A 26,411-nucleotide genomic window follows, 5' to 3' on the forward strand; every position below is an offset into this window, starting at 1 on the left:
CATGAGATCCCCAAAGGAATGAGTATAGATAGTGAAGAGATATAAGGACACAGTCCTGGAAGGTTCCAATGTCAAGAAAATGAAGAGCAACCAGAAAAGAAGACGGAGGAATGACTAGCGAGCTTGGTAGCTAGGTGTCCTAGATGCCATGGGAAAGACATTTCAAGGAGGAAGATGTGTTGAGCTAAGTCGAATAATGCTGCCTGGTAAAGCAAGATGAGGACTGATAAATGACCATTAAGAAATAACTTCTAAGGGTGTAAGATAATAAGGTGGTAAGGAGTAATAACTATTTGTTGAGTTTTTTCTATGTGGTTCTCTGTTAGGTGCTTCATAGAGTTATCTTTAATTCATAAAATAGCCTTGTATGGTAGGAATTATAATTCTCATTTTACAGATATTGGAAGCCAAGGCTCAGAGACATTTCAGAAATTAGTTCAAAGCCACTTACCTTGTAAACTTCACAGAGCAAGAGTGCAAACCCAAGACTTAAAAAGCCTTACTCATTTCCTTCTGTCATGCTGTCTGATTTGCATTAAAGTTGTGTCAACAGTCTTATGAGAGGATTGTCAATTGTCACTATTTTAGCTATGCATGTATGTGTAGGATAAATTAAAGCTATCTGAAATCCTTTAATCTGTGCTGCAAATCTGTGTCATAAAAGGCAAAGATATATATATGTTTATTGTTTCTTATGGCCTGATTCCAAGAAAAATCTTTGAATTAAGGGATTTCTTTAAGGATTCTTTATCCTATAAGTATTTTACAATATGAGAATATTAGTAATAATGTTTCTCTTACAGCAGAGCAATATTTTCATAGATTTTAGAGTTTTTATATTCTCAGTTGTTCCATATTTTATCACTGTACCCGTTTGACTTTTAAAATATTCCCATCAAAAAAATGTTTTAAGAATAAATGTGAGGTTCCAAATTGGCAGGGATTGCTGTCCTGTGTATAATGATGTCTTAAATATTTGATTCTTGTGTTTACTGGTTTATAACCACCACAAAATTATCAAGTAACATGTATGACTGTTTTACACATCAGTCTGTTTTATTTTTTCACAACCAAAATTACACTCTGTTAATTATCCTAGCATTTAGAAAATAACTTCTATCATTGCTTTGCCATTTGGCAGTTGAGGTGTAAAGTTGGCATTGTGTGGTAACCATTCACTAAATTTAGTTTTAGGCCACATGATTTTAATTGCTTTGCATTAGAAGATAGCATTTTGTATATAATGTTTAGTTGTAAATGTTTTCCAAGAGAAAAAACCTCTGGGCTCTTAGTGGAAGCTTGTTCAAATCATCCTTTATTCTCAATTTGTGCGTTTTCTTTTTGCTTTCTACCATTTCCTCAAATTTACTGCATACATTTTACAGATTTTTATGTGCCTTCTAGTGATTCTATCTAGTTTGCATAATTAGCACCCACGTTAAAACGACTTGGAGAGTTCCATCCCAGTTCAGCACACTCTCCCTGTAAAGTCAGCCCCTCCCGCAGCTCGGCTTCGTCCGCGATGCTCCTCCTGCTTTGCTCACTCAGCGCTGTTATCGTCCCTCTCCTAGGCTAGTTCTGCGTCTTCTACACAAGGCTTCCTGCCATCAAGTTGACTCTTCCTCTCCAGTTTACTCTCCATATAACAACTAGAGTGATCCTTCCAAAGCTCCAGTCTCGCGTGATTTCCTGTCGGAAGTTCTCCTGGGATTTCCCATGGTCCTTAGAGTCTCCCCCAGTCACACACTGCACGGAATACTTTCTAGGTCCTCCAGTATTACATTCCTACCAGGTGCTAGTACGTGCTCTTCACACTGTGTAGAATGAAGCTTCCCATCCTTCTGCCTCAGTGACTCCTGTTTGTCCTCAGGTCTCCCCCTCAGAAGCAGTTCTGAGGCGCGTCTCTGACCCCGCTCCCTTCTCCTGGCCTCTCGAGTGACCTTGGCATGTGGCCTCCAGCCTCCCGTGGCATCTTGAATTCCCTTACTACAGTATTTGTCACGTTTAGTTGTATTTGTCTGCTTTTTAGTGGACTCCTCAGAAACTATACTTTTGTTTCCTCATCTTTTTGTCCTCCTGAATAAAAAATTAATTTATAGGTACTTAATTTTGGGACTCTCTGCTTTTGAGGAATAAGACGACCCATAGGGCCAAGTGTTGAGCCTTGTTTGCCATGCTATCCCTCGCACCTAACATGCTGCCAGATACATGGCAGGTGCCAAAATATTTTAAATGAATGCCAGTGATGACTGAATTTGTATTCAGCCTTCACCTCTCGTGAGTTCTAGTCCCATTACCACTAGGGTATCAGATAAGCACTTCAAATCCAGTAAACCCAAAAACCACAAACTCTCTTGAGATCTGGGCTCCTCCCCTCGCCTTTACTCTTCTCTTCTATTCTCTTCTTCTCCTTCCTTCCCTTGTTCCCTTCCTTTTTTCTCATGTCACTGGCAGTCCAACTGGAACTGCTCTGTCCCTCACTACCTGTATCAGTCGGTTATCAGATTCCCTCCATTCTGCCTTTTCACAGTTTTCGATGCTCACTCCTCAGCTCCATTTTTCACAGCTGCTCTGTCTCAGGCCTCCTATCACTTTCTACCTTGTCAGTGACAGAGCCTTCTCATTCGTTTAAGTTCTTTAAATTTTAACAGTTTAAAAACTAAATATATTACTGTTTTCAAAGCACTATAAATAATTTTTAGTCTCAAAATAATTTTTAAAAATCCCAAAACTAGATATTTTTTCTCACATTTTGTCCTTCTAAATAAACAATATGTGTCTATATGTATTCATTTATTTAGGGACTTAGTTTTTACTATTATCGAATCAACTATATACAAATGAAATTTTATAAAAAAGATAACTAATATGGAAAAGGAAAATCTTTTTATGCCTCAGGAATGAAGATGTCACTTTTTTCATATAATACTAAATGTCAGCTATGTCCTGTAAAAGAGCTAACTGACTTATTGACAGTGTCCAAAGCAGGTATTGTGTCTGGAGGAAGCTTCCCAACCACGGGATAAGTTCATTTCAGTCCTGAAAGTAGGCCAAGATGAAGTAACCTGGTTTCACCTTCCTTCCTGAAACAATAAGAAAACTAAGCTAAAATATATGAAACACCGGTTTTTCAGGAATTGGACATACAAGACAGTACATGTCAGTGATCCCTGAGAAATAGGAATTAAATGAACTGAGTCATGTGATTGCTCCAGCTTACCACCTAGAAAGCATATCTAGACCTTTATTCTGGGAGGGGAAACCCAGGAGGAGCCCATTGAGCTCCCAGAGTTGAGAAGATAGAATTAGGTGTTTGAAGAGACTGAGGTGATGAGAGCTAGCTGGGTGGAGGACCAGGGAAGGGAGAGCTGCACAGATGATAAGGCTTCAGAGATCTGCAAAGACCCTACTGTCTTTGGCTGAGTGCTGATTAACATGGGCACGGGAAACTACCTGAGATTGATAAAAGAACCACCCAAAAAAGGATTAGAGGTAACAGTCCTAGCAACTCAGACAGTCTGTGATCGGTTCTCTTGCCTCCAGCCAGAGTGGAAAAACCTCATGATTCATTAGACATCACAGAGTACTCAGAAGGGTACTACCTCACCAGAAGGGGAAATTAGCCCTAACTGAAAGGCTGCTCTGGTCCTGCTTAATAAAGCTTAAAAGCAGGCTTTGAAAGCAACCTAAAATATGTACCCCTGGAGACCCTGAAAGAGAGAACGGTGGGAGAGAGGGCAGAAAAGATATTTGAAGAAATTATAGCTGAAACTTTTCCAAAACAGATCCAAGAAGCTCAGCAAGCCCCAAGCACAAATAAATAAGTAGGAATAAGATGATAGATAGATAGATAGATAGATAGATAGATAGATAGATAGATAGATAGATACATACATACATACATACATACATACATAGATAATAGATAGGTAGATAGATGATAGATTAGATAGATGATGGATGGATAGAAGGAAGGAAGGAAGGAGGGAAGGAGGGAGGGAGGGAGGGAGGGAAGGAAGGAGGGAGGGAAGGAAGGAAGGAGGGAGGGAGGGAGGAACTATACTAAGGTACATCACAAGTTGATTAAAGCCAGTGATAAAGAGAAACTGTTGAAGTATCCAAAGAAAAACCACATAGTACAGAGGAACAAAGATGAGGATATTGGCAGATTTCTAGTCTATAACAGTGCAAGCCAGAAAATAGTGAAGCAACATCTTTAAAATATTAAAGGAAAGGGTGAAATACTCCTGAAAATAACTTGATTTTCCCTGGAGGTATCATTTGCAGTTAACATTTGACATGTGTCTAAAAGCAGAAACTTGGATGGGAATGTTGTTTAGTGATACAAAAATTTTAACCATCTATTTTTGTAAGACATTTTGCATTTTGAAGTGTTTATATTTGAGAGAGAACTATTTTCACACATTTTTAAGATAGCTACTTTATCTCTATTTTACACACTAAGAAGCTGAGGTACATAAGTAGTATGACCTTTACAGTTTCATAAGATCCAGGAATACAATCAGATTTCCTGACTTTCTACCCAGGACTCTTGTAATCTACATGATCTCCTCATTATTAACTGTATATTGCTCAGAAATACTTCCTAAACTTAGTGACTATCAGAATATGTAAACTGTATGTAACTTTAAATACAGCATTATTTAAATGTAACTAAATTCTCTTTAGTATCTTAACATTTGGAGTATGTGGAGAAAATAAAGTGAAAGTCTTATTGAATCCCAAGGCCCAGATAGAAGGCAGGAGAAATGAGAGTACATTAAGTGCTTTGTGAAAAGCTGTTTTAGTCCCTGGATTAGCTATATTAGACCCTGTGTGAAAAGCCATTACAGTATTTAAACTTTCAGTAAATGAGCAAAGGTGGAAATTTCTATGTTTGCAGAGAACCTTTTAATTAAATTTTGCTAATTTTTAAAAAATGGTGAGAAGTTTGATTATTTTAATCACCATATTAAATTTGAACAGAGAACCTTTTAGTAGCAGTTCAAATTAAAATATGGCAGAAATTAGTTGGGAAGAAACTATTTTCCTCTTACAGTTATTTATAGTACAAATGTAGGAAATAAAATAGAAGAATCAGGTACTATCTTGGCATATTTCATTGTATCCAATGTAGAATGTTAGTTTTGACCCATTGCTAACAGCTGCATGGAATGAATACAGTCCTTTGTCCTTTTTGCTGGCACAAAAGTTTTCTTCAAATAGTTCTTTAGGGAGTTTTTTCAACTTTTCTTATTAAAGAGAAAATATGAAAGCTAGCTCTTTAGGTAGGGCTTTATGATAGAATTGGGCTTTAAAAGAACTGGGGAGGTAGACAGGATTTCAGTAGGATAAAGAAGAATGTTTCTGATTCTGAGGAATATGAGCCCTACGTGTCTTCTCGGAACAGCAAGAGTGGTTCGTGTTGGAAAGAAATAAGAAATATTGTACAGTAGGTAGGGTAGGGCTTAAGAAAAAAGTAGGAGTAATAGGTGAATGGAGTTGAAGTCAGAATTTGCTCCCGAGGGGAGTAAATGTCTCTCATCCAGTTATGAAATGTTAATTTTTGGCATTTCGACTCAGTATTTTCTGCATATGTAAACATTCATTGTGTTTAAATCTAAGTAAGTACAGATTAAATGGCAAAGCAAGAATTACTTGCCTGGAGAGGGGTTTGCATTTTCCCTTCTCTTTTCCAGTCTACTCCTTTGCATCTGGCAGCAGGCTACAACAGAGTTCGGATAGTCCAGCTGCTGCTTCAGCATGGTGCTGATGTTCACGCAAAAGACAAAGGGTAGGTGTATGAATTTATTTCCATTAATGGCTTTGCTCATGGATTGCTAATGCTCTGTTTTCAAGATCTGATATGCTCAAGTTTTTGAGCACAAGACAAAATTATATTTCTCATTTCTTAAAGCTTGTGTGTATTTTAAGAATGCTTGCAACTTTAATTTGACTATTTTCACGTTCTACTTATTAAGGATGCTTGCGTCTCATAATTTCCTAAATTAGCTTAATTTTATTGCAGTTCTATTATTTGAAATTAAAATTTGTTTCTCAGTTGCAATTATTATTTTTTTTCAACTCGAATTGCATTTCAGAAAGATAAAGCAAACTGAAAATTCTGTTAATCCAGTAACGTAGCTATCATATTCATCTGGTATGAAGGGATCATCTCTTATTAATAAGGCAAAATCATAAATATGCAATATTCTAATTTGTTGGGGTTTTTTTTTTTCCTGATAAAACCTTAAGCGTTTGGGCTAAGAAAACCTAAAAGGTCCTTATGAAGGCTGATGTGAGAGGGGTGGATGGGGACCAAGAAAGCAGTTATGTCATTTATTCTATGCATAGGTGAATTTTGGAAAACTTTGTACCAGTTTCCTGTCTAGTCTCCAGGAACATATGAATAGGATCTGCTGTCCTATTGAGGGGCTAACATTGCTCATTATCCCACCCTAAGTTCTAAAAGATAATTGACCTTACTACACAGGTAGTAAGTACCCTCTTGTAAATTGGCAGCATAAAGAAGAGAAGCCCTAGAGAAGGGTTTCTTTTCCTTCTGCCCCTCTGCATGTCAGGAAACAAATGAAGAACTCAGTACTTAAGACAGTATCAGATGGGGAATCCATCATTTCCAGTCTGCTTTTTGGTGCTCCAGTTCTGTCTTTCCGGCACCAGGTTTTGTGCCATATGTGAATGGTGTCCCAGTAGTATAGGGGCACAAATGCCTGATGCTCTTGTACATCTCTGTTTCCTTGCACAAGTCTGAAAACAGATGGGTGTACAATAGGTGAGTCATCAGGAGAAGTACACCACAAAAAAGGGGCCTTTGACTCATGTAGAATGGCACTTTGATATGCAAGTTATCAGAGTTTGGATAGTTAATTCTCAGGCTGGAAATTACCCTTAAAGTGAAATGAAATGGATGGAATATTTCAGTTCACTATCTACAAACATGTATTTTCTGTAAATACTTGATATACAAAGCATGCAGTTGTCAATTAGTATATGTTCTTCCTTTTACCTAAGTGTTTTCCTAGTTGATGTTTTTATCATTGCATTTAAAGATTACATACACAAAATACAAAATAAAAATGAAAGTTTAGACATTAGTTATGCTTTGTATCCTCTTAATACTTGGAAAATTTTTTAGTATAATTGTATTAGGATTTACTAGAATTTTGTTTCTTAGCACTTCTTAGATAAATGTAAGTTGTTTGAAATTTCAGTATCTTAATTTGTCTTTTTTCATTTAGTGGACTTGTGCCTCTTCATAATGCATGTTCATATGGACATTATGAAGTCACAGAACTACTACTAAAGGTAAGAGAAATTAAAAATATTGGTCATCATTTGCTTTTTTTTTTAAACTTGACATGAGTTTTTAAATGTGTTTTGGGGCCACTAAGATTTTTAAGGAATGAAACACTTTTTAAAAATATTACCTTGCTTAGAACTTTTTAAACATTGCATTTATTTTAAGCTTTCAAAGCTGAGATGAAAGAAATTAAAACACTTACTGACATTTCAAAGAGTTGTAATGAAAACTACAGTGAAATAAATGTCTTGTGAGTTTTACTTGATCCAACGAAATGGTTACTGATCTACAACATTTTTCCTCGATTCAGCATGGAGCTTGTGTTAATGCTATGGATCTCTGGCAGTTCACTCCACTCCATGAGGCTGCTTCCAAGAACCGTGTGGAAGTCTGCTCTTTGTTACTTAGCCATGGAGCTGATCCTACATTAGTCAATTGCCACGGCAAAAGTGCCGTGGATATGGCTCCAACTCCTGAGCTCCGAGAGAGATTGACCTGTATGTATTTATATCCAAAAATCTGTATTGCTTGTTATAAATTAGAATCTCATTTTTACTTAGTTATTTATTAGGGCTGGTGTTTTGTCTAACTGATATAATGCCCTGCTGTTATTAGACTAGTTAATAATCCTCATTTCTGATCATATACTTTCTTTCATGAATTCCACAGGAATAGTCTATTCATGCACTGTACATATTTTGTGTTTCTTCAAACCTAATTCTTATTTATGTGTTAAGGCTCTTTTTTTTTTAAAGGCTAGGGGAGGATGAGTCAATCAGTAAGCATTTATTGAATACCTACTATGTGCCAGTTGCTGGAAATACAGCAGTGTACAAACCAGAAAAAAAAATCTCTGAGCTCACAGAGCTAATGTTCTTTCACTTTTGGTAAAAATAGGTGATACCTAACATTACTGACCACACACTCTTTCCCACACTCTGCAAGGTTGCACAGTCATGTTTTTATTCTTATGTGTGTTACAGCCCAAGTGTAGTCACTTGCTCAAATTTAAATTAGATCATTTTTATGATTTGGTGGAAGTCATCTTCTTAAATACTAATATATATATATATTATGTATATATATATATATGGATACATATGTACATATACACATATATATATGTAAGCATGTTTTTTTAAATGAATTTTTTGTTTTAGGATAGTTTTAGATTTTTGGAAAAGTTATAAAAATAGTACAGAGAGTTCTCATATACTCCATACCCAGTTTCCCCTAGTATTAACACTTACACTTGTCATAATTAATGAACCTATATTGATACATTATTGATTAAAGACCTCTAGTCAGATTTCCTTAGTTTTTACCTAAGTCCTTTTCTGTTCCAAGATCTCATTCAGGATACAACATTACATTAAGTTGTCATATCAAACACTGTGATAAGTTTAGTTGTGCATATGGACATTTCAGGTTTAAGTTGAACTAGGTTACCTATCCAATTTTTAACTAATCCCGTGGTTGGTATTCTCTCATACATCTAGGATTCTAAGAATCAGGCAACTAGATTTAAGTGCCTGAGAAAATCTTTAAATGCTAACTTAAGAAAAGGGCATAGTCAGCATGATGGTGACATCATTTAAGTTTAAGCAGATTTTAAACTAGTTGATGTTAAAACAAGAAGAGTTGCAATTTTGATCTTTTTCAAGGGGAAATTTAAACTTATTTTGGTAGTAGAAGAGATGATATATACTAGATTACAGGCCAGCACAAACTAGGTTATAAATGGACAGATGTCTTAGCAATGAATCCTTGGAGAAGTACAATTATTCTCTCTCCCACTCTTATGACTCTTGCCGTATGTTGACTTGCATTAGATAGCTCATTTTCCTATGTGTATTTTCCATCTTCTCAGTGAAATTTAAATTCTTAGAAAGACCTTTGGTTTTACTATCCTGTGTTAGCATCTGTACAATTCCTTGTAACCTGATAAAGAAGTGTTGATGGTGTTTGTGTTTGGGCCTGTATGTATACCTAACCCCAACCTAGCACTGCACGGTGTGTGCTCAGCAAGTTTATGGAACTGAGTTTAACTCAAAACTTACTTTCTAATTCCTTCTTTTAGTTCATACCCTGGGCTCAGCTTTAACCCCATGTCATGAATTTTTTTTTTCTTTCAATAATTTTTTTTCCTTTCAATAATTTTGCAAGTTATAAGTATTATTATGAGTTTTTATATTGTATTCCACTGACCTGATTCCAATGTAAACATTTAAGATTTAACGTAAATTTGTTTTGTTTTGTAAAGGAAGTAGTTCCCTGATTAGAATACTTTGAACCTTCTCATTATCTCCTTTGTTTTATTAAATAAGATTCTACCAAGGAATTATCTGAAGAAAAGGATTTAACAAAATTGGAACTTTTCTAACTGTAATTTTCATCATCATGTCCACTACTTTATACTAGGCATTCGCAATAACAGAATTCTTTTTAAGAAAATTATACAGGATACAAAGAAAAACAATATTTTGATCATAACACATTTTTTCTGCCCCACCCCACCCCCTTTTTTTTTTTTTGCTTAATTGTTTTCATGAAGCCAAATGAACAAAGTAGTTTGGGTTCTGCACATAATTGGAGCTGAAAATACTGAAAGGGGCTTCAGTTCTTGTTTCAAAATGCATTTTGAGAGAGGTACATTTAAGGTATTTTATAAATACTTAGTTTTCAGGGTCGAGTAATTAACAGTTTTACCGCCTTCTTTTTAACTACTTCACTTCCTTGAGGTTTTAAAAACAAACCTGTATGTGACCTTTACATTTAGAAGGACAGTTACATAGTGGACAGTTGATAGCTTTTCCATTCTCTGGGTTGTGGTCAAAGAAAAACTATAGTTTTAGTTTGAAAGCAGTTCTCAGTATCGTAACCTTCCTTAGCAGGTCAGGATCCTGCTCCTTGCATAGAGCAGTTTATAATCTCTTAACTTCACTTACCCTTAATTTTATTATTAAAATGAAGATCTGTCATTTCATTGTTATTTGAAAATACTGGTTTACTTTCACTCATTTGACCCTTTTTGGGTTTCTGAGTTTCAAAGCCCTTTACTTTGAGGACTTTAGCGGTGAGAAAAGTACTACCAAACATGAGGTCATGTAATTTTTTTTTTTCTGGAAACTGCCATGACTTTCTTCATAAATATTCAGCATTCATGCAACAAATATTTTGAGTGCCTGCTATATGCCAAACATTGTGCTATATGCCAAGACAATGTGGGTTATGTCCTGTGATAAAGGGCTAGATGCAAATGCAGTGGACTTCATGGGAAGAAATGCTTCCCCAATAAGGGGAATGGCAGGAAGGCCTAATCAGACTATCTAACCTGAACCCTTGAACAAAGAGTCGTAGTTAATAAGGCATGCGTATATGTGCACGTGTGTGCGCCTCTCTCTCTCTTTTGAGGGAGAGAGGGGAGTGTGGCAGAGCCCTCGGAGGTAAAGAGAGAAAGGAAAAGGAAGAACCACTACCAGGCAGATGCAAAGGTGTCGACATGTAAGGGCCTGCATTGTTACATATTAGGTCACATCATTTACATCTTCATAGAACAATTTTCATCTTTTTGCTCATAAGCGGTAATCAAAATACAAACCAAACTCGTAAAATAGAAAATAAGACTATATGTTTTAAATAAATACGAGTATCGGATTCTTACTTATGCAATTACTTTCGAAATGCCTTTTAAATAAATCTTCCTTGCTTATACAAATAAATGAAAGACTAATTGTCCTTTGAAAATTTTCAAATGCTGGCACTTCCCCCATAATTCAGTTCTTCCCTCCTCTGTGTCAGGGCATAATGACTGTTAATATTTTAATGAATGTTTCTCAACGTCTTTTTTATACCATTACTTATATTTAGTTGTGGTGGCAATAGTAGTAGTCACAATACAAAAAAATGGGGCCAACCTATCCTTCCTCTTTTGCTACTTGAATTTTCATTTCATAATATATGTCAGCATAGATAGAGCTTTCTGTTTTGTTTAAGAGCTATATAGTATTCTAGCGTATAAGCATTCACAATTTATTTAACTGGTTTCTACTTGGTGGACATTTAGGCTGTTTTAAAACTTTGCTGGAATATATGTATGTATCTTTATGAACTCTTAAGAGTATAAAACAGTCTTATTAACCTACACCCTCATCTTTTGCACTTTTATCTTCACATCATGTTACTGCTGATGCTAAAGAGGAATATGTAAAATGAATAATTTTCCTACTTTATTTATAGTCATGCTAATGATTTTTAGAGATTTTAAGTCTTGTTTATGTCAACCATTATTTCATTAACAGATGAATTTAAAGGTCATTCTTTACTACAAGCAGCTAGAGAAGCAGACCTAGCCAAAGTTAAAAAAACACTTGCTTTGGAAATCATTAATTTCAAACAACCACAGTCTCATGAAACTGCACTGGTAAGATTTTATTGCTAATCCATTCCTTGGGTCTATAATAGTAGTATGAGCACAAAATATGATTTTCATTTCAAAAACCTTAAAATAACTTTAGTACCTGAAGTGCCAGGAATTTGCATTTTAATGTTGGTTGTGTGGATTTTTTAATTTGTTTCAGGAGATGATTGCTTTTATGGGTGAGAGAATAGACATTTGCTCAACCTCGATTTGGGAATTATTTTTACCTTTGTCTTCACCCAACCGTATTATAACAAATCTACTTGTGTGGCCATTGCTTTCATAAAATATAAGATGTGATTTTCTCTATAGAATCCTCTTTTTCACATGGTTGCCAGACATATACTATCTCAGTTTTCTGTAGAAGATTAAAGTGTTTTCAAAGGCACTTGCATCATCCTTGTGAGCAATTGTATTAAAAGAACTATTTCATTCATTATAGGAAAAGTGGGGAGATTATGGATTTTTTGTTCCAGACTGTACAAATTGGTTTTCAAACTGTGTTTTTTTTCCTTCTAATGCACTTTCAGGAAGAGCAGTTGGTTTTCCTTGTTGGCCACATGGAGGTTGAGGTCTAGGGTTAGGTTACTCTCAGTTCAGTGTGAGCACACGTCGTGCCTTGCACAAGCGTTCTCAGTAGGCTTCAGTTAACTTTCTCTAGGAGCAAACTCTAGTCAGCACCTGCTGCCACAACATGCGGAGTCACCAGACTGCAGCGGGCCAGCTGTACCTGCACTGAGAATGTGGCTCTCAAACTGAGGCTTACGTCCATTCAGGCTACACAGCATTATGCCAGGAGATTCTCAAAGCCACAGAATAAACCTGCTTTTTTAGAATGTACCTTTCATTCAGTAGTAACTCATTTTTTACTTTTAAAATTTTAATGCGAACATTAATATAAAATGAAGTTAAATACAAAAGTCATAGAAGTATAGGATAAAACATAGAATTTCTGAGAATACTTCTCTCTCTGAGCTCCCTCAAGTCTGTTCCCTTCTTTCCTGTCCCTGGGTGTATAGTGCTAGCCCTGAGTACCTCTGGGAAGGAGCTTGAGAAATACTGATTTATGTGCTGACAGCCTAATGAAGGACTGAGTAATTCCATTACAGATTTTTATAGCTTTGGAGAGGCAGTATTCTGAAGCTTTCAAGTAAATATATACTGGGTAATTATTTATTGGCTAAAGGAAAAGAAATGAAGTCTCTTAATGCTTAACTAAGAGCATATTTTCACCTTTGTTTAAAGCCGTATGTTTTGTACTTACAGTGTATTTAGGAAGAATTTTGATCATCTTCATTATGTGAAATCCATGTTTTGAGATAACAACATTCTAAATAGTCAACAGATGCTATTTAATTCAGAAATCTACTTTTAAATGAAGTTGACCTTATTAACTTAGTTTTGTTCACTTTCTAGCACTGTGCTGTAGCCTCCCTGCATCCCAAACGAAAACAAGTGACAGAATTGTTACTTAGAAAAGGAGCAAATGTCAATGAGAAGAATAAAGAGTAAGTGCAATTGCAGGAGCTGTGCAGTTCTCAGAGGGGAAAATGCAGTCAGAGGTAGGAAATTACCTTTTCCTTTTCTCCTTCCCACAGTTTCATGACTCCCCTGCATGTTGCAGCAGAAAGAGCTCACAATGATGTCCTGGAAGTTCTGCATAAGCATGGAGCAAAGGTAAGGTGCGCGCCTGGGATACACTGTCCAACTTGGCAATGAGCAGCTCGCTGCTCTTCAGGCTCTTGTTTTGTCTCGGATTTTCCTGAAGAAATTAATTTGATAAAGGACTATTAGCATGTATTTGAATTCACTGATTCCCCTTTAAAGCTGATTTAAATCTTCTTACTAATCAAATTAATTACCCGTGCTTTATTGTACTTTACTGTCGTTCTTCTATAAAGCAATAAAGTATAGCTACAATCCTACCAGTTTAAGTACGTTTCACCTTTACATTATTTAATGTTAATAGTGGAATTGATATATTTTGATAATCAACATCATAGATGGTTTATCAGAAAATAATTTATGCAGATGATGATCAAAATTCTGCTACTTAAAGAACTTTGTATTCCTTCAAACTGGTAATGATCATTTTCTCTACCTAAACACCATCTTTATTGTCATTATCTGAAACTCATACACCTGAGGAAGGAAGGAAAGATACTGGTTGTTTTTCAGAGGTGACTTGAACTTGGAAGTGTTTAAAGGCTCAAGGGTGTATATGTTCAAGCAGTAATCTCCAAAGCAGGGTGCAGACACTCAGTGGAACATACAGAATGAGCCATTGGGTGCAGGTAAAAATACTAGAGTTTTTAACTTACTAAAATAGTAATTTCTTTATTCAGAATAAAAAAATTAAGATCTACTAATATTTAATACACAGATTGATGCTGGCACCTTCCTTAGGGCCATGTGTAGCCTGAGTCAGGTAGAGCCCAGGTGTTTCCTAAGCAAGAGCGGGACTTTGAGGATGGCGATGACCATGACACTCACTCACCTGTCCACTGCCAGCCCATTGTGACACGCTGAGCTTTACATGTGTCCAAATGAGTGCGTGTATGGATAGTGTCCTAAATGGTAGATCCTTTATAAATACCATTGTTGATAATCAGGGATGGCCATGACAGTCTCACAGCATAAAGGGGTTGTCTGGCTATTGCATGAATTTGTATTTTCAGGAATTTCATCCTTAGTTGAACTTCCATTTTTTTAATACAAATAAGTGGGTTCGGAATTTGCTGATGATTCTGTGGTGACCGTTACTTGTATGTAGGTACTTTTAAAAAAGAAATCTAATCAGACCCTTAAAGGTAAAACCTACATATTTTAGAGTGATATAACTAAAAAACTTGAAAAGAGAATTTTTTAACCTCTTTGGAAGTTTTTCTTAATTTGTGTGCAGGTGGTTTTGAACCCATTAAAAACATTTTAATGCAACACCAAATAAGTTTGCAAGAACATTAAGAAAGATACAGTTTTGCTCCAGAATTCTGATGAAAACCTTAGCATAATTAGCAAATTACATTAAAAAGAAGCACTGTGATTTAGTAGGCATTGCTAGCAGTTCACTTTTTCCAGTGGTTCTATACATCTGAGTGAAATCTTTTTAGTATTGCTTTGGCCAGTGGGACCAACTATTGAAAATGAACTTAGAATTAGACTCTCAAGTGTATATCACAATGTGATCCTTGCAAGTGATTTTCCTAGAACCCAGAGCAGGGGGAAGAATGGATATGGGTCTAGAGGAGCAAGCAAGCACTATTCAGAGAGAGGATAGAAAGGAAATGGCTAGTAAGCAAAGGAGGATTAGAAGAAAATGGGAGTATTGACCAACTCAGTTGAAGACTCCATTTTGACAGGCATTAACTAATAATAGCTTTAAAGAATGAATAATTATCTCTACTAATCCCCTGCTTGGCATCATTACTATAAAGCCTAAATGGGAGGGACATGAAAATTTTATCCTTTGTATGGCAGGTTTTTTCTTTATTATTGCTAGCCTACCCTGGCATTCTGTATTCTATCCCTAGTGCCTTGTCTGCTATCATCATTATATAGAACTTAAGCCCTCATTGCATATGGTATTATTAATACCTAAAAACAAAAGGTTTAATTTGCAAGTGGTTTCTTTTCATTCATAAAGCACTGCTATTTTGTCATTAGTGAACATCTGTTAAGTGTGTGAAACATGAAGAAATTTCTTTGGATTGTTCATGTGTCTTAATTTGACAGATTTATTTATATTCTGTGTAAGAAGAAATTGTGTCAATAGTCATTGGCATTAAATGGACTTATTTCTCACATTGAGAAGTGATCAAGAGTCTTTGCTCACTTTTGGGGAAATGTGTTAGCTCATTGTAAGGATTTTATTAAAGCTACTTTACAGGTGGATCGATAAGCAGATTCTATTAGCCCAAAGGTATCAAAGTGCTTTTTAAGCTATAGATTCAAAGTATCTTTTATAGTTCAAATAATATCTGCAGTTTAATCTTCTCAAAATAAAGACCAAAGGAACCAGTATCTCAAAGACATTCTACTTATGAGTAGATCAACTGAATCTAGATTAAGCACAAATGGAAATCTGTTTTACACTTCTATAAATGTATGCTTCTTTCTTTTGTGAGATAATCATATGGTTATCCTGCAGAAATAATCTGCAGGAATTGTAGCTGAGATTCACAAAAGACTAGAGCAAGGAATTTGGAAAATTTGGGTACCTTGGCTGCCATTCTGTATCTCTGTCTGTCTGTCTGTCTCTGAGGTTGCATGGATTTCTTTTCTCTGTTGCTCTTTATCTGCTTCATTCAAGACCATTCAAGACTGTATTTTTCTGTTTTACTTCACTACGTCCTAAATATGATCTTTGCAGCCCTGCTTGATGTGTCTTTGGCTTAGGACCATACCACGTGTGGCAGGGATGAGAAAGGGGGACTGAATGAGACTGAGCACAGGCGCTGGGTTGGCCTCTAGTCTGCTATTCAGCTCTGCTCAGGGAGTTATTTCTCAGACGGGTCAGGCAAGTGAGAAAGTAAGTACCCCTTTGCCAAAGCAAAAAACAGACGTGTATATACCATTACAATATCTATGTATACTGCTTTTCAAAGAATTTGTTCCTTTTAAAATCCCACATGAATTTTGAAAGTTTGCAAATAATACACTTCAAGTTCAGCTAATAAATATTAATTGAGTTGCATGTCTCTCAAATTTTATTAAAATTTGACTTCTTAGACAACTTCTATCCACTGTAGTGGGTTCACAACACATTAAAAGATTTAAAACATTTTAAAGAAATACTGATTTCTGTGTCAGAATTCTAGTTAAGAAATAAACTGTGGTCAGAAATGAAAAGGATAGAATACACTGGAGCTACACTCAGGACTACCCCTTCCAGAACAGAGAGAGGTTAAGGAACAAGAAAAATTGATTTAAATAATGAGTGAATGGTGGTTTTTACCCAGTATTTCACTTCCCCTGTGCATGCTCCCGAGGGAATGAGAGCTAGAAGGGAATCTGCTGTTGTCTGTGCTGCGCTCAGTTCCACCATTCATTGCATATTTTTAGAACATCTTCTTGCACATGATGTGCTTTTAATGTTTACAGGTGCTGTAGGTACTTTGGTATTCAGTTGATCTGCTTCAGCAACATTGGAGGTAATACTGGCTAGTGTTGGATTTACTGAAAAACTTCGTCTTTATCATTGCACTGCCAGGGTGTTTTCAAGGATAATCTTGGCCAAAGGTGAAGTTTGCCTTTTGCAGTGACTTTAGAAATTAACACCATCATAAAATGGAGCTCCAGTGTAACCCAGTAAAGCTGGAACATAGCAGGCCTATTGCATTGTGATGGAAGAATAGAGTAGAAAGGAAGGTGAGGTAATAATAAAGATTGTCTTTAGTGACATAGTGAGGGATTCAAGTGTATTTGAAGGCCTTGAAGAGTCACTAAGTTTGAACTAAGGAATAACTTGGTAAGATCTGTATTTTGGAGTAGTAATCCCAAGCCATGTTCCAGTGATTCAGCACACTGGATTCAGGATTTCTATGACAAAATATGAAAATTTCTTATCCAGTTTCAGAAAAATGTTAATGATGAATAGTCTTGGTTTTAGGCTTTTTTTTCTTGTGGTGAAGAAGTAACAAAGAAATATTCATAGAAAATTTTAAGAAGTTGAGTTGGCAGCTTATGCTTTCAGTTGGTTCATGCTAATGGCTGTGCTCTTATGTTGCCTATATATACAGATAAATGTATTTTTCTACTGGCAGATGTGATCTAATTAATTATGTCAGTATTTCATGGTGAATTTTTTACAAAACACCATTAAGAATTTAGAGGAACTCTTGCCTGAACAAATGTGACAGCCTTACTTGTAACCATGAAAGACTGTGGAAATCAATTGTCTTAAATCCTTTCTTTTCTTAATCTTGTATTTGGTAGTGTGCCAAATGTTTTGAATAACTAGCCAGCATATATTTGAGAATTTACTGTGTCCCCTTAACACGAGCTTTCTACAAGACCTAGAAAACGTGTATAATACAATCCATATTCTCAATAACCTTAATTTAACTTAAATAAAAACTACCCCAGTGCCATAATCAGTAAGACAATGCTAAGTTGACACAGGTGCTCAGGAAGACCGTGATCATTGAGGCTTCAAGTTATCAAAGACTTCTTAGGAGAGGGGAGACTTGCACTGGATCTCATAATCCAGGATGGCAGAAAGAAGGGCTTCTCCGAGAGAAGCAGCATATACAGTGAACCTGGGCTTTGTCTGGTTGAAATAGAGGGTGTTTACTGAGGCATCCTGGAAACTGGGTTAGGACCAGTTAGGCTTGATCAAATTATGAGTGTGTTCCCCAAATTTAACATTGTCCTCGAAAGTTTTAACACAAGCTGAATTTATTCTTCTTCCCTTATACCTCTTTGGAGTTTAAAAAATGGAACATTTGAATCTTCAGATCACTTATTTGGTTAAATGTAATTCATTTAGGGCATTCTGTTAATAATTCTTTACTAAAATTAGAAAGGAAATGTAATGAACTGTTTTGATTGTCTTTGCTTACATATTTTGTTGGCTTTATATTCTTAGAACAGGTTTGGTAAAATTTATCCAAAAGTATGTAATGTGCATCTAGGATGTGGCAGGCAGCAAACATCCGGTGACACCCCAGCCTCCAGAGGCCTCCCTTCTAGTTGTCAAGGGGCGTGGCAGAGAGTGGAGACAGGACAGGCGGACAGTCATTCAGGGAAGGGATAGCTATGTTGTAATTTTCAACAAGGTGGTCAGAGAAGGGGAACTAAGAAGATGATACTTCTTCAGAACCAGTAGGCACACATTAACAATGAATAGTTTGTGGCATTTTTTTAAAAAGCTCTGACAATTGATTTTTCTCATAAGAACTTACTTCCTAGATTGTAAAAGAAAACAAGTAGATGTTCCACATGCCCACCCAATGATTTTTCAGATGAACGCACTGGACACCCTTGGTCAGACTGCCTTGCATCGAGCTGCCCTAGCAGGCCACCTGCAGACCTGCCGCGTCCTGCTGAGCTACGGCTCCGATCCCTCCATCATCTCCTTACAAGGCTTCACAGCAGCCCAGATGGGAAATGAAGCTGTGCAGCAGATTCTGAGCGGTGAGTTGAAACAGATATGCAGCACATTTTGTGCTTCCTCTTCCATGTCCACCAATAGAAGCAAACTTCACACCACTTGTCTTAGCAGCTCCTTGGAATGTTTTCATGGCTGGGTGTTTCTTGCTTTGCTTGCTTGCACTTTGGCTGGTGGCCCTCCCCGTCAGCCTTTTTTGGTGGAGTGAGGCAGGTGTCATGAGGATGGAAATACTGTTTAATTTTTTAGTTTTAAGTCGAAAACCTGATTCGTGAGTGTTATCATCAAAGATCACTTCGAACTCATATAAATAGTGTGGAATTTTAGTAGCTGTAAAATCTGTCATATAGGGAAAATTATAATCATTCATATGGTGATCTTTAATTAACTGTTCTTACATATGTTATATTCTGACATGCTTTTTGTAATTCTTAACTGCATTGCGCTATTAGGAAATTATCATGTCTTTTCCTAGTTTAAATGTAATTAATAAAAATTTGCTGAATGTTAGTGCCAACCTAGTACAGTATTAGATTATTTTAACTAGTTTATTGAGGGAGATCAAACATAAAACTGATAAGGAAATAGATACTGGTTTCCCAAGCCCTAAAATTGTAAATAATAGTTTTACCGAAAAATGATGAACTAGATAGAAAATTGGTATAATTGGCTCTTCTCTCTGATCCTTTTAATTTTGTCCATGGATTGTAGCTGTTCTAGAATGACAAACTGGGAAAGTAAATAGAGACCCCTACAGACTAGGAATTGGAAGTCTAGACACTTTTTCTGCTACAGCCCAGCACTTCTTTACTCCATCAAACACAGTTCCCCTTTTTATAGCAAGTATTTTATAACATCCCCTTTCCTTCCCAGCAATGAAATTCATAGATAATATGACCTAACTATCTAGATACCTTCCAAAAACTCTATTAAATACCCTAAATATAGTACAAAGAGAAAACGACAGAAAGTTATGGTAAAATAATTTATAGTTATTATAATAGTAATACCTTGGATATGATTATACCAGAAGACAAAAATTGATCCCATGCATTTCTAAAGGCCCCCCAAAAAGTACAGCCCAGTTGTGAATCACAACTATACACTGAATAGGAACTTCCCAGGCTTGTGAGATCATCTGTGCTGTTAGAGCTGAGTCAGAGCTAACCAGCCCATAAATGAGTATCTGTGCAACATTGTAAATGCTGTTGATGGGACTTCCTTTCCTCACACTAGTTCATTCTTAGCTAATGATTCTGCTTCAATCTTAGACGATTTTAGGTGATCTTTAGATCACTGAAGTAAACTTGTCTAGGGCATCTTTACTATCAGAATGAAAAAGAATTATCTAAAGGAATGAGATTTCCTACTATAGGATTTTAAGCTTGAACTATGAAAACATGACTTCATTTAACTTCCTATTTCAGCAAAGCAGTGGAACATTTGTTGAAAGAAGGCAATCACTCCTTTTTTTAAGTAGGAAATATTTCTGCCTTCTCAATAAATTATATAATTTTTAGAAGGTGTGATTTTGCTAAAACTTTCTAAATTTTTCTCATTCTTTTTACTAAGAATCATTTAGTACTGAATTTTAAGTTAGTTTCTAGAAGTTGTAACCATAAACCAGGTAAACATAGCTATTACATAAAAATTTCTATTACTATGCATTATTTTTGGATGTAATTAACAAAATAAAATAGGAAAAGATTAAATAAGTTAAGCAGATTAGATCCATTAATGCTTTGAAAATATCTTCTAAATGAAGCAGTGAGAATATATGACTTCTGGTAAAAGATAGAAGTATTGAATCACAGTTAAAGTATTTTTCTTCAGTTATTTTGATAGTTATTAAAAATTGATTTCTTAGATAAAACATTATATAGGTAATTAAGTGCTTAATATAGATGCCAGTACTTTCTTCATAATCTTCATAATCTTTATTGATCTAGAAAGATAATACAAATAATAGAAGTATATGGTAAAGTCTTGCCCTTAGAAAGGTTTTGAAAAATGAGAGTTGTTTCTTGTTTGGAAAAGGATATAACTTTCGAAAACAAGTATTTCCTTAAGAAACTTGTGTGTCTATAATCTGCAGACCAAGTACTAGCTGAACTTTCAATTACGCCTACATTTACTAATCCAATTCCAGCTTGTATCTATAGTCACTCCTGAAAGGATGCAGAAGTCATGTAGGATATGTGTAAGCTGTTGGTGCTTTGTTCTGGGTAAGATTTTTAAAAGTCATTTAAATACACCTGTTAAAATTTCTGATCCACTTTTAGAAATATACTTTCAGCTCCCTAGTCTATAGCTGCCAACAGTTTACCTTAATAAAGTTTTATTGTAAACTGCTGCCAATAGTTATGTCAAAATTAATGTCAAAGTAAATAAGATAAGCAGCTTTTTATAAACCAGCAATTTTAAAACATTATTTCAGAAGATTTGATTTTTTTCTCTAACCCTGCTTTCTCTAGACTTGCTCTGTCCAATATGGCAGCCACTAGTACATGTGACTAAATTTAAACTAATTAAAATTAAATAAAAATTTTAAATCTGTTCATAAGTTGTACTGGCCACATCTCAGGTGCTCAGTAGCCACATATGGATAGTGGCTGCTATTTTAGCACAGATAAAGAATATATCCAGCATCACAGACAGTTCTTTTAGCAGCACTTTTAGCCTAATCTGTGTATTCCAGTACAGTTATTGCATGACTTTTACCAAGTCACTTATAGAGGTATGGTTTGGGAAGTTTCAAAAGCTAAATTAAACACTGAAATCCCCATTTACATTTGCACATTGCAGTAAGCTGCTAAGACCTATTGCCTGTCCTGTAGTCTAACACTATCTAAACAGCCGGTTTACAAGAGATTTTTTTTTTAATAGCATACTGCCTTCCAGCCGTCAAAACTTGAGAGGTTTTTTGTTTTTAATTTTGATGAGCCAGAATGGAATTGTAGAAAAAAATCTTTAATTTCATACTCTGCAAAAGCAAATGTGCTTAGGAAGAGTTTACTAATACAGTACTTTGCATAATCAGCTACTCTTCTTGTGCCTGTGTTCCCTTTTAACTTCATTTTTCATATCCCTTCTTTAATCCTGCATCTCTTTGTACAGAGTTCCTTGGCTGTATGTATACCCTTTCAACTAATGCTTTGTTCACATTGTTTCTAAAAAAATCTCTTAGAAGCCTGTTGAGGATTTATAATGGATGCAGAGCTCTGTAATCTGTGTAGTAATTAATCAGTATCTTTAAATGAACTTCTCTGCCTTCTACTCTTTGACTGGGACTAGAATTTCTCATAGTTCTCCGAAGCAGTCTTACATTCACATTGTAAAATTATATCCTTTTCAAGGCAGTCTGCATCAAGACAGGTGTGCCAATTTTCAGATAGCTCCAAGAATTAAAAAATGCAGCCATGTAATTGTAACCCTCAAATGCTAGAGTCTGAAAATATCCAAGGTTCAAACTCTGTATACATAAACAATTATTTTGTTGAAATGATAAACTAAAAATATTACCTACAGATTTCCAAAGGACGTTTCAGGGAGTTTTACCAACTGCCAGAATCATAGGGAGATATAACATACACAGACTCCTCACCTGTAAATGCAGTAATGGCATGCACGTTGGAACGGAGGCAAAGGAGCCATGAAAGAGCAGAATGAGGGCAACCAAAGAAAGATGTGTTAACATACACATTGACCCCAGTATAAAATAGCATGGAACACGATGCAGCAAATGCCTCTGAATATCCTCTACGTGAAAGGGAATATAAAGATGAGCAACACTGATTTCTTTCCTCAACAGCTTCACAAACTAACAAATGGAATAAACTCCCTTTGTAAGAGAAGCAATCGTTGATATTTCAAAAATGTTCTCCAGTATGTGAAATAGTCTCTGCTTTCCTCTAATCTTCACATTTTTTCTGTATTATTATCATTACCACTAAATAAGTTCAGTTTTTCTTCTCATTACTTATTCTATAAAAGCCACTCTCCTGAATCAAACACTTCAGACCAGAAAGAGCCAAAGTATTTCTTCTGAAATTTAAAACCTTTTTATAACATCACTTGATCTTCTCATTTGGGCAGTAGACTCAAGAAAGGTTCTCTGATCATAAGATAATGCAATCTGAAATCTGAACGAGAATTTAAGGAAACCAGTACTCTATGGATGTCAAAACTAAGCTTTTAAGTGATTTGTCCATTGTCACAGTTAATAGAGACCAGTGTAAACCTAGGTCTCCTGAACTTAAGTCCTTCTCTGTTAATATAGCCACACTCAGTGTCCATGTACATACTCAGAGTGATGTATTATACATTGTTTTCTTGAAAAAGCTTTTTATTTGGGCCAATCTGTAATGAATTTTTGGTTTGTTTGTATTTGATTAATGAAAATACTTCTTTACTAGCCTCATATTTCTAGACTTAACAGTTGATTTAATTATATTCTATTTAGCATCCCAATTACACAGACATTTTAAATTGCATTTCCCTGAAACCATCCAATAAACACAAATTAAAAACAAATTTCTGTATTTAGTAGGCCTTTTGTGTACACTGATTATGTTTTTGAAGATCACTGATTTCAGGCATAGTACTTCTATTTCATGTTGAAGAGTTTGAGTCCACAAAGAAAGGCTAAACATTAAATGTAAAAGTTGCTATTCACTATGTAAGAATTTGTACTCCATGTAGGAATTTGTTCGTTGTGCATCAGAAGATTGGAGACTGACGAAAATTGGGCTTGGGGTGGATTAATGATTGTGCATTGAGTATTGACCCCCCTATACAGAAATTTATTGTTGTTAACAACCATTTGATCAATAAATATGAGAGATGCCCTCACAAAATATATATATATATATATATATATATATATATATATATAAACACACTTCCAATTGTAAAATAAATAAGTAACCGGGATGTAATGTATAGCATAAGGAATATAGTCAAAATATTGTAACAACTTGGTATGGTGATAGCTGGTACCTAGAATTATCATGTATATAAATGTTGAATCACTGTGTTGTACACCTGAAACTAATGTAATGTAATACTGTTGTCAACTACCCTTCAATAAAAATAAATAAATAAAATAAATAAAATAAAATAAAATGTAAAAGTTGCACGATTTTCCTAGGTTTACATAACAAAATCTCTGCCAAAGCTTTGCTGCGGTACCTGTAGAACAAGGTATAATAATGAGGTTCTTGATCTCATGGTCCTACGTTTCTGCATTCCCTTTGCCAAGTTTCTACTGGAAAATTTTAAGTAGGAATGGAGAAGGATTTGTGTCTTAGAGTTTATTTAAATTTGGCTTAGGATGAGGTAGATGTAAACTGAAGTAAGAAACCACTTATTTCTTATCTGAAAAAGATTGAGAAAAAACACTGTATTTAGATCTCAGAAATTTCTTAACCCTTAATCTCTCTTCATTCACCAAATAATTTTCCCTTCTGAACTGTTCTCTGATTCCTTAAAAACCAACAGTAATTTTCCTCTTTTTTTATACAGAAAGTACACCTATACGCACTTCCGACGTTGACTATCGACTCTTGGAGGCGTCTAAAGCTGGAGACTTGGAAACTGTGAAGGTGAGGCGCAGTGCTTTTAATGTCTTGGGAAGCTCTGCCTTTACTCACCAATTCATTTTAAGATTGTAAAATTTGAGTGAAATTACTCAGATCCAGACAATAAAAGAGACGAGCAGAGTGGATCCATAAACAGGAGAGATCTTTAGCCATCAGCAGTTTCCTGGCGCCTGCCTTATATCCACTAAGCCACTTTTTAGTCACTTTTCTTCTGGTTATATGAAAGCTCTTTTATTTCCACTTACATTAATTCAAGTGTTATTTTTGGTCACACTAATGAATTTTTAAGCTAGTTCAAGCCCCAGGTAGTAGTACAATAAAATTTGAAACAAGGTCTCTTGTACTTTTCCAAGAGATTCTTATATTTGCTCTAGGAAAGCATTCTTATGATCCTGCAGCACATGGAATATTTATATGCAGAAGTTAGATTTTCTTTTCTGTGTAACTCTGCCAGCCAGAAAAACTTTATCAACCTTTATGTGTGGTATAGAAACAATGGTTATGGGATTAATTTTTTCAAATATAAAATTATATTCTGATATTGAATGGGCTCTTTAAAAACATACACACTTCTATCTATAATAATTAATATAGGAGTATAGATAGCAGGAAAGAATATGGGTTTTATTTTTGTTTGAGGGTTGGTCTTGTGGTTTTGTTTTTATTTCTTATTACTTTTATTTTTAATTAAAGCTAACCGCCATGGAGAATATAGACAATGATTCTGTAACATCTTAACTGAATTGACAAATAGTAACTGCACTAGAGGGGGTGAGGATCTAATTTAATATGGGCAGCTGTTGAACCACTCTGCTGTTTATTTGAGACCAACGTAAGATTGTATATCAATGATACTTTAATAAAAAATAAATAAAAGCAAACTGCAAAATTAGTACTGACAGTCATACCAGGTTATTTTTTACAAACCAAACTTTGTCAATCCTTAGTAAGCAAACTCTATTTTTGTGACTTTTAGCAGCAAACTAATTTTAGCACTGTTGATGCTTTATACTGGTTGAAAATGAGAGTGAACACTTTCTAAGCTCTGTTGTCTAGAAATTTTATTTTTTGTTTCAATATGTGGCCACTTCTAAGCTTTCTTCTTTCCATCTTATACCATGTGAGGAAAATAGTGAATTTCATTTGTAATAGCCACTAGGAAGAAATTTTAAAGTTCTCTTAGATCTAAAATTATGTATTTTTTTAGAAAGTATTAGAAATTAGAAGGAAAAGCTGCTGAGTAAAGTATAGGTGAGAAGGATGTAAAATAGCTGCAGCATTCAAAAAGAGTGAAATAGGATAAAAAATTAAGAACTAACAAATATTAAAAATGAATATTTAATAAACAAAATGAGCTTTTATTTTTATAACCTGGCAACATGGATGTGCTTAAGTCCCTACTTCATTCCTATTTTGCTAATATTCTCTGGAAAAAAAATTAATTTACAATATAAGAGCCAGAAGAAAAAAGCAGCAGCAGGAAGAAGCTTCAGTCATGTAAGACAGGCTTAGAGCTTTTATTACCAATTTTTGCAGCCTTTCTTTTTAGTTATATATTAATTTGTCATTTCATTTCATTTTATTTATAAAATTTTATTTATTAAAGTTCTATAATTTATGTATTGGGCACAGACTCACTTGTCATGAAAAGATAATACTTAACCTGGCCAAGTGACAGTGGCTCTTGACATTTGATCTGGTGTTTTTCCATGTGGAGGTGGTAAGACTCTAGGCTCTCCCTTACTGCTCAGGCCTCCTTCTGTCATGTGAAAACTGTACCATCTGAAAAGTCCTGTTTTCCCTCTACAGTATGAAAGCCCCTAGTCAAGATATTAGTAGAACCAGGTACCTTTCAGGTTCTTAGTTTTTATATACTAATGACTCATTACAGTGTCAGGAACAGCACAAGAGTGTCAAATGCCTGAAAAGCCCTTCGTAGCCTAGAAAATGTCACTGTTTTCT

The 26,411-nt window shown here is 35.3% G+C and overlaps 1 protein-coding gene across 1 annotated transcript in view; it reads left to right on the forward strand.

The window, feature by feature from the left end:
* TNKS (tankyrase) overlaps nt 1-26,411 on the forward strand; it is a 178,696-nt gene that overhangs the window by 115,529 nt on the left and 36,756 nt on the right. The window contains exons 6-13 of the mRNA XM_036894099.2: nt 5,700-5,794; nt 7,260-7,326; nt 7,632-7,818; nt 11,623-11,744; nt 13,158-13,249; nt 13,340-13,418; nt 18,704-18,875; nt 24,373-24,452. Coding sequence (XP_036749994.2) covers nt 5,700-5,794; nt 7,260-7,326; nt 7,632-7,818; nt 11,623-11,744; nt 13,158-13,249; nt 13,340-13,418; nt 18,704-18,875; nt 24,373-24,452 — 894 coding nt within the window. The remainder of the gene's footprint in view (nt 1-5,699; nt 5,795-7,259; nt 7,327-7,631; nt 7,819-11,622; nt 11,745-13,157; nt 13,250-13,339; nt 13,419-18,703; nt 18,876-24,372; nt 24,453-26,411) is intronic.

The sequence above is a fragment of the Manis pentadactyla genome, chromosome 7 (assembly GCF_030020395.1).
Source record: "Manis pentadactyla isolate mManPen7 chromosome 7, mManPen7.hap1, whole genome shotgun sequence".
Classification (NCBI taxonomy): Eukaryota; Metazoa; Chordata; class Mammalia; order Pholidota; family Manidae; genus Manis; species Manis pentadactyla.